A 12,374-nucleotide genomic window follows, 5' to 3' on the forward strand; every position below is an offset into this window, starting at 1 on the left:
GCTGCACAGGAGCGGCTTGACAAAAGTCTCGCGAGAGACCGCAGGCGAACAGAAGCACACCGCTTTCAAGGGAGCGCGGTAGCCGAGGGTCTCTTGCAGCGCAAGTTCCAAAAAAATCAATGAGCAGAGTAGAAAGACATACAGACAAATCTCTGAGTAGGGGCACCAACGGAGGGAGTTAGTTAGGGACACCGCGACCGCATTCTTGTAACGTTCCACAGAAAGCTGGCTGGCAGTGACCTGCCCTACCTTCTGGAGGGTTTGAGTTACCAGATACCGAAGGAGCCACCTTTCAAAACTCTCCATGTCGTGCCTGTTGACATGCTCTTCCCGATATTTGAGTGAAGCGCTGATAGTCATATACCACGAACTGACACTGACCCCGACCCTCGATCTTAACCTGAGGGTGGTTCACCTCACGCAGCTGCGCATTACCTTTCGCGACTCTCATCCACAGCATGTCGTGCATCCAACTCGTCGAATGGTAAGGAAAGAAAACGAGGCTTTGAAGTTGTCCCCACAGCAGCTTGGCCGCACCTCACACATTGACAAACGACTACGCAGCGGAGTGGCACATGAAGTTGGCGGAGGCCCCAGCCCCTCGATCATCCATTAGGGAGGAACAGAAAGCTACGCTTTTACGTCAGAAGTTTGGGAGACGCTACAGCGAATAAATGGGTTCCTGCCACACACTATTATGCCGGTGACACGTAGCAGGATGCTTGGGAGCAGATGAGCCGTACACTGCGCTACACCCCACTAAAGGCTAGCCGCAGGCGGCTGCCTCAAAGACGACCCAGATTCGCGCCCATGTGCTGTATTGATGCGCACACCGAGCGCAACTCTCAAAATGTCAATATTCGACAGCCAGCGTGGGCAGAACAGTAGCAAGCAGTATCCGCCGCAGGAACGTGTCGTTGCAGGCGTCGTATAACACCCGGGCACGCTCAGGCAACCGCTCCAGCACCCGTCTCATGACACATACGGAGCGATAACTGTTCCGCCCAAGAGACAGGTGACACACCTCGGTAGATTTTGCGTAGGACCTACACCTGTTTCGGAGGGGGAAACATCAGGGAGCACGATCAGATTGACACATACAAGAAGGGGAAGCGCACGACAGGGCGCAACTCGTCACAGGATCCGTCTATTTGCAACGGGGGCAAGTCTCTCCCTTCCCTACCGCGCACTAGCAAGAGGCCAAAAAAATTCAGACACCTGGTCCCTTTGGAAATATTACTGCACCGAAGATTTTGTACAGTAGACTGTAGTGCGACCACTGCAAGTCTGGAGTCTGTTGTTACGGGGACGACGAACAGCGAGCGCCCCCCAACGAAGCGCAGAATCTAGGGCCTGCGAAAAGCGGGCTCACCCCAATAGCATCGATCGATGCTGATTCTAGACGGGGCTCGGCGCTCCCGTGCAAAACGGCTGCATCCACGTACGAGACACGCCAGTTACAACGTCAAACTCCTTCGTAACCGGTTCCTTCCAGAATTACAGCAGCCGGGGCAACTGGTCGTGGTGGGGGAGCCCAGAACGGGTGCAACAACCCCCGGCAGGTGGAGAATTAAAGTTGTGTGGCCTGCAGTGCATCGCTTAAACAAGAAGAACTCCGCTTGTTTCCGAAACAGAACAGAGATACAGACAGAGTCGGACGAATATCTGCTGTATTAGACATGAAGAGGCTCCAGACACGTGGCTGCCAACAGACCCCCGGTATGCGGGTAGATCCCGCACACATCAACGAGGCCTTCGGCACAAACTCGGTACCAAACTGCGTAGTCTGCAGCATTGTTCTGCGCCGTCTGGCGACACCGGCAAATTGTCACGCTGTCGTGCTTCAGTGAGAAAATGCTGACTGACGAGGCCAGGCGCAGCATCTGAAGGGGTCGGCGGGGACTACGGTGCAGGTACCAGCAACACCATACCAAACCCGGGGGGACAACATACGTACATCCGTTGAGTCTTCCAGGTAATGCACATTTGCAGAAGAAGCAACCCGTCTTTCTTTGAGATTCGAAAAGACAGAAAAAGAACCAGCACGCTGGTGTCTGCCTTCAAAAGGGAGGGATGTGCAAGGCGGATATAACAGGTGGGATAGGACCTGGACGCGGCCTTGGCCTCGAGAGCATGTGAACAGCAGCTGGGCACGGAGAACTCAACAACTCACGTCCCGGATGGACTCCGCTTGCACGATGCAGTCATTTGAGTGGGCCACCAGTTAGGATGATTTTCAACGGTTCCCCAGAATTTAGCGAGTGCCCCCTCAGGCGGTCCCTCTCCTCCCCCTCTCGCCGAGGTAGTCTCACTTTTCAACCAGCTACGACAAATCACTAGAATGCTTTTTGCTTGCCTCTGTCTACAGCGGTCACACCCAGGAATTGCTTAGCGTATAAGAGAACTGTGGCCCGCAGCAGTTAGACAAGATATTTTTAACGAAAAGAATCGAAAACGCATGCCATGTATGCGTCCCTTTATGCGCAAAACAAACTAATGCCAGCGGCAGAACAAACCGGCACAAAAGGCAGTTCTGATGTGGACACTCTTGGAGGTATTATCGAAACCACTGCCTTTTCTCTGAGACCATATTGTCCCGCTGAGAAGTTCTCCCATGTTGGATAACCAGGACCACGTTCTTGTGAGAGGCCTCACAGTGTACCATCTTGCTCACCATTACTCTGCATTTCTTCATGCCTCCCTATCAGTTATTCCAACACTATACCAGCCTTGCTTCCAATTCACAAATCACAACAGGACAGAGAGTACCGCGCCCAACAGCATCGCCAGAACCATGAACCGATATGTGACTGCTTGATTTACAACTAGCAAGCATCTCAACTACTGTCTGACTCTCAGTGCCAAGGCTCCTGCGCTGCCTGCCTCAAATTTGTCACTGACTCAACGCAAAGAGACGCTGAATCAGCACGAATGTGCGTGCGACTGGACCAGAGCAGACTCGACGATTACAACATCCAGCTCCTCTGTTCCACACAACTGCCTGACATGGGCAGCATGCATCACTGCAGTCGATGGACGGCAACAAAAGCTAGGTCACCATCCGAGTCGTGGTTATGTGAAGTGTCGTTCGCGTCGCGGAACCGGGTGGAACCCGTGACATCTAACAGTTCCAAGGATGAAGATCCCTAGCTGGAACGTGAAGAGTGAAAAGGTAGGGAACTAGGCCGGGCAACATTACACTAATCTCAGTACCAACTCTTCTGCTGGGACCGCTCTGTAGGAAACCGGCACTACAGAGGTGAGCCGTTCGGCCTCCCCCCCCTTCCCCCTGCCGCGTACGCGCGGCACGATGCCAGTCCTAGCCTGCCTCGAGCTCCCTGCAGATTAAGGACCAGTGCCTAAGGTAGGGAACTTTCTCTGCCTCTCTTCAGCGCATCGGAAGCGCTGATTCATCGTGTAGCGTGAGACTTTGAGCCGTTCCCCTGCAGAGGGCGCGCTTGCATGCCGGTGTCGACGTTACTTGGCATGCGGACGACCATTAGGCGAGACAACGGGGCCAGGCGTCGCTGAGCTGACTGTTTTCAAAGATAGTAACCCCACAGAGGCTCACCTCCATAAAGATCGCGAGTGAAGACACTCGATTTTGGAGCGCGCATGCGCCTTGGTCTCTGGCTTCTAGACACTGCAGCCCGGAGCATCGACAGCCAGACGCATGCAACGGACGGCTTCGCCATGACGACGGTATCTGCTACCAGCGAAAGAATCTTCGTTTCCATTCGAGCTTCATGCGGGCGATAGCACGCACTGAAAAGCTAGGCTGATCACTATGTGACAGGGAGGTGGCCTTTTGGAACGCGCTCGATGCCGCCACAAGACCTGAGGCGCGGATGAGGCAGATGTCTTGCGGCTTGAGGGCGGTAGCATCGGGAAAAACTAAAACCTTCACACTAGTAGATGATCTTTTCTTCAAACAAGTGTGCCTTCCTCTGTGTACCAGGAGGCGTGAACGGCTTTATGCACACGCTAGTTCGCGTGCCGTGCATAGCTCTTCTTTGCGCGGCCTGCCTGCCGGGAAACGGCGGGAAATGCGCTACGTCTGCGTTGTCGTCCTCCTCGAAGCAACAACTCACGGGTCATGAATTATTCTGGAACCCCCACACAGTCCCTGCACAGGGATGTGAACATCGGGACTCGAATTGCACCTGGTCGTCTCCCGTGTGTGCAAGGTGTCCTTCAGCTGTGCGAATGTGCGTCACGGAGAAAAGCATAGGGATGGCGGGAGAGCTTCGGATACCGTAAAGGCAATCGAAGGCTTGTTGCCTCCTGTCTCCACGATGAAGCATCCGTTTGTTGTGGTGCGTGTTGTCGTGGTGCTGCATTGCCTGGAAGGACTTTCACCCGTCGTCGAGACACAAGCCTCCGAAATCTGCGCAACCCCGTGGACTCGCCACCTTTGCCGAGCGAACGCCGAACCTACCTGCGGGTCACTTTTGCGCAGACTAGGTTGCCCGTCACCCTCAAAGAAGAGCTGGCTTTTTCGCACCGCTCGTCATCCCCTTCCGGCGGCGCGTTGCAAAGTCAATCACTTCCTCACGACGAAGGCGCGGCGCGGCGTACGAGTTGCCAACTGCCAGCTGCCAGATGGGGGATCTAATAGACGAGCAACAACAGGCTGCTTCTCACGTCGCCTACTTGCAGGCGTGCTGACAGGAGCAAACCCAACGGAGGACGCGCGACCCGTCCACACTGTCCCCCTCTTTCTCTCCCCATTCGCAGTGAGAGGGCTCTGGGAAGCGCCTCGCGCGCTGAAACTCGGTACGCCAGCATCTCGAACCAGCTGTGAGCGGCCTCACGCAATCGGGTTACTCAGACGAAGCGCACGCGGAGGATCCGAGGGCAGTATAACTCGTGCTCCCGCTACTTTTATCGCTTTCCGGGCTCCCCCGGAGGCGCGGAAAGCTGGTAGCCCATTCTATGTGTGCGGGACAAAGATAACGCAAACAGACTGCCCTGCACAGACCGTGACCGCGACTGGTCGGGGTAAATTTCAAACGAACTCCGTGCCGCGTCGCCGAGAAAAGACCGCAAGCGTCACCGTTCGACGAAATGACTCTGCAAGCGGGATCGTGGCTGTGGTGAAGCCAAAAGGGATGACCTCAATGGATGTATGCCGGAAGGTGGCTGAGCTCGTGAGGCCTCTCGGATACTCTCCAGATGCTCCACAGGCGTGCTTGGACAGTCCAACAGCCGCGGAGGTCTATTCTGGTCAAACACATGCAGGCAGTTACGCGGGAAAACGCTCTGAAAAAGGGAAGCGGAAATCGGGCGTCGGGCATGGAGGGACTCTCGACCCTGCTGCGACAGGTATAGCTATCTGTGCGGAGATGCGCCCCGAGGTTTGGGACGTCAAAGCAAGGCACCTCGTCGGGGCGTTTGTCGGGAGGGAGTCGCCGGCGTATTCGTGGACCGCCGACTCTGCAGCCTGTCTCGGAGCGGACCTCTCCCTTGCAGCCTGGCTCCAACGCTGTTGCTGTGTGATGCGCTTTCCCTTTCTGGCGTCTCGCAGGCGTTCTTGTTCTTGGTGTCGGAGAAGGCACGAAGAGGTTGCGACACTTTTTGTCAGGTAAGGAAAGACCGAGAGCTCACAATGTCGACCGCTGTCTGGGACCACAAGAGGGGCCCTCTGCTTTGGTGAGATGCGAACCCCGCACTGCATAGCGCCACGCCCTACCAGTCTGGCGCAGGAGAAGCTCCCTCGTGCCAAACACGAGAGGCTGTCTCAGGCGAACAACTCACACCACCACATAAGGCAGACTCGCTCCCTGCCCTGTTGCGGCCTAGAACCGCGCCCGCAGGTACACGCGGCACCATAAACTTGCATTGGAAAGAAAAAGATGCTCCAAAACGCGCTCACTTGGCTTGGCTGTTGCGTGCGTTAAAAGCGATGGTTGGCGTTCGGCGCTGCGGCGAAACGGCCCCCGTCTCGTCGATTGACTGACGCGTTCGCCTTTGCTGGGGACTGAACATTTGCGCGACGGGTCGATAGTGAGACATCGTCTATATGCTAGTCTCCGGTCGTGGCGCTGCAGGAGAGTGACATGACACAGGCCTGCGCTGCGCCATGTGGACCGCCTTCTCTCCGCTACGGTGTGTTTCGGTCGTCCAAAAACAACTCAACCGACTGGCGGAACACTATTGTTTTTTGTTGTTTGAGCGTAGGCAGGAAGCAATACCGAGCTGTTGTGCGACTGGGCGTGACAACTGACACACTTGACAGTGAGGTAAGCGGCTGCTGGTGCCTCACGCGCATCAACGGACTCGCTTGTGCGGTTGCGTCCTATCGATACGCGTGGGGGCTGCAGCCTGCATCTTGTGGTGATCTCAGAGATGATAACTCCAAGTGCGATGCTACTGACTAGACTAGCGTCTGAGTTAGTGATCTACATTACAGTCAGGATGTGCACTACGCCTGCTGGGGATGCTTAGCTACCGGACACGCGTCCCGCCGCCAGCACCGTACCGTTACCTTTAGCGGTTCTGCGCTAGCCGGTGCTTTACCAGTTACTGTGTGAAGGCCCCGCTGCAACTGCACCTGCTATGTCCTCACCCGCGAGTGCGCGGCCGCCACACACTATATATATATATATGTAAGTAGTGATCTGGTTCGTGTATGTGGCTCTCGCAATCGCTTTCCTCCTACCATACTTATGTTGCTGAAACAGCCGTCTGAGCTTCTTTTGTCGCTGCAGTGTGACGGCGGGTTTCTCCGCCCGGCAGAACCAAAAATACGTAATGGTGCTGTGCGACTCAGGGACGCGTCGTTGAAGAACGCGAGTGGAAGCACGTCACCAAAGCCACGCTGACACGCGTGCTGCGATCATTCTTGGGCAAGCAGCTCCAGCAACCTCCCCTTTTCTCGGGTAAGTCCGTTGGTCTGTTGTGTGGTCCCATGGGCGGTGGCAATCGAACTGCCTGGCCCTGCTGTCCGTCGGCTTGCCATAGGAGCCCAGACGAAAGTCTTGTGCAGATGGCGGGGACGTCCTGACATGCTTCGAAAACGTGGTGTTTGCGGTCCACCCGGCGTGTAGCGGTAGCCCTCAAGCTGCGTAAGGCGGTGGAGCGTTTTACGGGGATTGAAGCATTTGCCGAGGTGAGCACACGCAGTGTAGCGCATAGTGTGAACATCCCCACCGCCGTTGTGCTGCGATGATTCCTTGCAGCAAAGCGAGTGAACGGAGTGCGCATGTATGACATTGTTAGATCCATCCAAGAACAGCAAGCCCGCCAGTCACGGAGGCCAGGTTCAAGAGCTGATCTATCTCTCTCAGGAGGGCCTGACAGGGGCGATTTGGCCCCCCTGCTAGAGACCCCGAACGCCGACGATCCGGCTGCCGAGCCGCGACCCCAAGCTGAGGACCCCGCCTCAACCCACTCAGACCGCCGCTTTAGTTCAGCCCTCTGGCACGGTGTCCTCGAACGCGTGCCGCTCCCGAGGCCATGCGAAATTGAGATATCGCAACTTGACCTCGTGGATGAAAGCGAGTTTGGGGTGCGTCTTCCATTCCGGGTCGGTGGGAGAAGTAGTATGTGCCCGGCAAACAGCAAGCTGCCGCATTAGAAGCACGATCCCACACATCTGAGGCTCACCCGGTTCCACATGTGGCTGCTGTGCCTGTCTGCTTCCCAAAGATGCCTTACTTCGCCATCAGCGTGACGTGCTCGAAAGGCACTTACATCCGTCAGCTCGCCGCCGATATCGCCGCCAGATGTGGAACAGTCGGCCACCTCGCGGAACTGGTGAGTCTTGCAAGAGACGCGATGCGCGCTCTTCAGCTGGCAGCGCAGAGCCTGCCGCTGGAAATGGGCGATCCAGTGCTCGAGCTGTTTTCCATTTTGCAGACGCGAACATCTCAAGCCCCGTTTCGACTGGAGGATTGTGTAGAGTTCGAAGGCCTCACTCGAGACCGTTTGCTGCGCCACTTGATCCCCATCCCAGTAGGCTCTCCATGAACGGAAAAGCTTTCCCCCAGTCGTCATACTCTCGCCGCCAGCGTTCCTACACCCGTCATGCTGAGTAGTCTTCCCAGCCTGCTCACACTGTGCGTCGCGCTGACAGAACACACTGTGCTGCCAGTTTTTTAAAGATTTACTCAGCTGACAGACGAGGATTTCCGTAGAATCGGGCAATTGATGCCACGCTGTGAACTACTGCGGACCCAAGCAGCCAGAAAACCGAGGCCACCTATTCCCACTCCGGTGTGAAGCATATGACACCCCAGGGCACGGGGCTACCTGGAACAACTCGAAGAACATCGAGTTGCCTGCTGCTTTCGCAGGTCATTGACAACATCATTCGCGAGAAGGAACGCTGGCACCGCGGCGCCGACTGTCCAAACTAAACAGGATCTATTCCAAAGCTTCCGCGATCTGTCTAGACGGCCTCTTCGTTGCGTGCGAAGTGAGCGCCTCTCGGCGTCGCCGGCTTGTAAGCACTATCTGCCCAGGGGCCCCCTCGCTCGGGGATAGGCTCATGCCTTTTCGTTGCCTGACGAATAGATTGTCTGCAACGGCGAGCGACGCGGTACGCGACTGTTTCGCGTTTAGAAATATCTGAGAAAGAAGCCTTGCACTGAGTTCCAGCGCCAGCAGTTTGCGAAAGATATTCATTTTTGTGTCATTCAATAAGATGATGCTATGGACCCGCTCAGGCATAGGTATGCAACCCTAAACTGTGCGAGTGGAGACAATCTTTGAAGGAAAAATGACATTTTCTGGCGTCCTGCACTGCCAAAAAAGCGGTCTAGCAACTTCTTGTCGTTTCTGATCCTGCGTGGCCTTCGGGCGGTGGCAGACGGAGAAGCTACAGGAAATCCTGCAACGCTGAGCCACTGTGGGTGTCTGAGTAGACAGGGAGGGGGGGGGGTTTTCCCAGGAAACTACCGCCCCTGCACAGTAGTTGGGATCCTTCCAGTTCACCACAGCACGGCGGGGAGAAGTTAATGTCTGCCTTTTGATGTGATCGGTCGAAGCTCACTGAACTCACCACGGCAGTCCGTAAAGAGGCACCACAAAATCGAAAGTACGCGAGAGCAGTTAAGTAGTCTACGTTCTAGCGGTGTGTAGGCATCCACAATAAAATGGCACAGCCACGGCACTTCCGCAGGTATGCACATGCGTGCGTGTGTCCCGACAAATCGCATCAATCGCGTAACGGGTTGGCACATTTAAGCTGGTGTTGTAGCATCTCTACAGAGGCTGCTGAGAAATCTCCACTCTTGCGGGCGGAGGCACCATATGCGGGCACACAAATGCCAGTAGAGATGTAAGCGGACCCCAGATGCGGTTGATATCCGCTCGGAATCCTCAGGAATCCGAGACTCCTCCGCTGCGATTCTTCTTTCTCTTACCAGACGCATATCTCTACGCTGCGCCGCAGCTAAAAGGACAGCGGAGATCTAGAGCCCAGAGCCGTCCGTCGTGCCGAAAAGCAAGTATGCGGCTTCAGCGGCCAACACAACTCAAGTGCGACGTTTTCCCGCATCCTCCTATTCCGTGCTCGCGTGAAGCCGTCACCGAAACCAAGAAGCAAGGCGGCTCTACTCAGCACGGTGTGTATCTGGTGAGCAGCGTGGACCTGTACTGGGGATCAAAAAACATGCGCGAACTGATCTGAGCGACATACAGCGCCAGGTGGCGCGGAGCCTGATGAAGGCGAAGTCCGCCTGCCCCCTTGCCCTCTGGGAGCGCTTCGTTTGCCGTCTTCGCCACAAACGCCTCTGCCTCTTCAAACAAAGACGTGGGCGGGCACTTCGAGACGTGTGGCGGCTCCGCTGCCCTCTGATGAAACGCCGGCCGTGTCGTGCAGCACCCTCGGGTCCGCACACACCAGAAGGGACACTCGTCTTCTTCCTCGCTTCCGCCGCGCTCCGCAGCGTTCGTTTGGAGTGTCCGGAGGGGAGAGGCATCTCCGGACGCCGCGCGCTGACTCTCGGCGGCCCCGTTGTCTGACTTCTGCGGCCCTTTAGCGCTATCTGGAGACTCCCCGCTGCGCGGGCAATCGGCGCGCTCCCCCCGTTCGCAGAGCCCCTCGCTACCCGTGCGAAGCGTTTCGCATGAAGTCCGCAAAAACGCCGGCGAGATAGTCGCATCTGCGACGCTTGAGGAAGGCCCGCCCTCTCCGTAGCCTCGGGGGAAAGACAGCGCTGCCGCGCTGTCGCCGCAGTCGGCAGGAGAGGTCGGAGACAAGCTGCTCGTGGCGCGCGAATCCGCTCCCTGGTCGTCTGCCGAGCCCACGCCGCGCGTCTGCCCTTCTCGTCGGCTGCCCGGCGCAAGGTGCCCTCCGCTGGCCTCGCCTCGGAGGGAACTTAACTCGCTTGCCACAAGTTCACACTTCGAGGGTTGCCGCCCTGCGGACGTCGACTCAGTGGAATTCGCCAGCGTCGAGCGGCCCCCTGGGACCTGTGCGTCTCCTCGCAGATCCAGTCCCACAGCCGCTTCACGGTGCGTATCCCCGGCAGGGCTGGAGAGCCCCTCGGGCGACCCAGGAGCCTCCGCGGCCGCCATACCGCCGGCGCCGACGACGGCGGCGACGTCTTCTTCATACAGCCTGGCTGCTAGACTCATGAGCTGCCTCGCGTCCCCCGGAACGCACGCGAGGCCGGAGGGCCTTCGCTTTGGGCTCCATCGCCGCACGCCCTCGCTATCTCCATTCTGCGTTCCTCCCCCTGCGCCGCTCCACCCCAAAAGCGGATCTTTTTCCCCCTCTGCGGGCGAACGCGGCATCGCGTCTCTCGCAGTCCCCCACAGGGGCCCCTGCGAACCATAACGGGCGGAATCTTCGTGAAGCATCGGCGGCGACAGGTGCTCCACGAACAGTTGAGACAGACCCCTGCGCCCGCCGAACCTTTCCAGTTCGCTGCTAGAAACCCCGAAAGATCCGCACGCCGCGGCCGGCAGGCCCTCGCGGCCGGGGCCCTCTAGCCGCGGGCGTCTCTCTCCATCGCCTTCCGCCTTCGCAGGGCTCCAGCTGTTGCCCCACGCGGGCGCCTCGGGAGGCCGCGCCTCGTTCTGGAGCCGCGCCGCGGTCGCCGCCCGAAGCTCCGAGTATGCGGCGAAGGAAACCAACATTTTTACCACAGAAGGAAGGCGCGCAAACCCGCGGCGGACGCAGGAGACAGCCAAAGAGGCTCGCGCGCAGGCTCTAGCCGGCTCCAAACCCTGGCGCAGGGGGCGGTCAAGAGTTTACGATGCCCGGTGGAGGAAAGCCGCGACCCCAGCAGCGTGGAGAGGCAGACCCCACATGCTGAAGAGGAGAGATGGCGAGGGAGGAGTCCCGAATCAAGCCTCGCAAGCAGAGATATTCGAGCTTACTAGGTACGCGCGCGTGCAACTTTCTCGTCCTACAGTGCCCCCTGCGGAGTCTTGTAGAGACGACACATGTGCCAAACGACTCGATGCATGCGAGACAAAGCCGTGAGACTTGCCCGGGAGAGGAAGGGGTTAGACGCGGAGATGGGGAAGACGAAAGATCTGAAGCGGAAACGCAGCGAGGAAGCGGGACGCTCAGAACCCAGAGACGCAATTCGTCGAGTGCGCCGTCGGAGGGAGAGCTGGGCAAGTGGAGAAGGGCACGAGACAGCGGAATCGAACAAGGAAGACACGCCAGATAGGACGGAGAGGAAAAGGAAGACAGGCAGGGATGCGTGTAAAAAAAGATCAGCTGCACGTTAGACTCCCAACAATCTTCAACTTATATCTTTCGCTGCCTTCACGTACCTTCGCCTTCTCCCCAAGCTTAGCGATAGCGCGCTTATTTATAGTTCGGTCGAGCGGAGAACGCCAATCGGAATCAGACACAAGAAATCCCGTCTACGGCAACAGAACCTCCAGGTCTCGACGGGAGTTGCACACACTGGAACGACATACAGCCTTACAAACCTTTATTTCCCAGTAAGGACACGAGTTGCTACACTGAGAAGGACGAATCCTGCCAGCTCGACAGGGGAATGCTCCTTATTTGCTGAGAAGGTGGCGTGCATCTCCACGCAACTCGAGAGACAGACATAGACATCGTCTAAGGATCCGGGTCGACCGCAGCCTTCATGTGAACTCCAGTCTGAAAGATACACACGGCCGGCACGGACTAGCTCTCATCAGGCGGTGAGCGGCGGACTCGCGCAGCTTTGCAACAGGAGGGCATCTCCTCCAAATGGTCGTCTCTGTGGAGAAAACCGTCCGCTGCTCGAGGAAAGGACGAAATTGACCCTTTCGCGCCCAAAGTTCCGGAGAATTTCTCTCGGGCGGCTTTATCGCGAAACTGTGAACGCGAGCCACATGCAATTGGGCGCCTTAAAAAACACGGGCTTAGAAACGGCGCTCCACGCATGTGCAGATGACACGGCCTTTCTCCCATC

The 12,374-nt window shown here is 57.2% G+C and overlaps 2 protein-coding genes across 2 annotated transcripts; one reads left to right on the forward strand and one right to left on the reverse strand.

Moving 5' to 3' along the window:
- Positions 1-5,111: 5,111 nt before the first annotated feature.
- BESB_018510 (putative tRNA pseudouridine synthase B) lies at positions 5,112-8,360 on the forward strand (the record flags this gene model as incomplete). The annotated part of the gene is made up of 8 exons (XM_029360566.1): positions 5,112-5,325; positions 5,528-5,584; positions 6,181-6,242; positions 6,773-6,881; positions 7,182-7,510; positions 7,651-7,758; positions 7,861-7,956; positions 8,298-8,360. 8 exons carry the CDS (start codon positions 5,112-5,114, stop codon positions 8,358-8,360), a joined length of 1,038 nt encoding a protein of 345 aa, XP_029216542.1.
- A 1,201-nt stretch (positions 8,361-9,561) lies between these two features.
- BESB_018520 (uncharacterized protein) lies at positions 9,562-11,088 on the reverse strand (the record flags this gene model as incomplete). Its single annotated transcript, XM_029360567.1, has 1 exon — positions 9,562-11,088. The coding sequence occupies one exon, from the start codon at positions 11,086-11,088 to the stop codon at positions 9,562-9,564; it is 1,527 nt and encodes a 508-aa protein (XP_029216543.1).
- Positions 11,089-12,374: the final 1,286 nt, after the last annotated feature.

This window comes from Besnoitia besnoiti, chromosome X, assembly GCF_002563875.1.
Source record: "Besnoitia besnoiti strain Bb-Ger1 chromosome X, whole genome shotgun sequence".
NCBI lineage: Eukaryota > Apicomplexa > Conoidasida > Eucoccidiorida > Sarcocystidae > Besnoitia > Besnoitia besnoiti.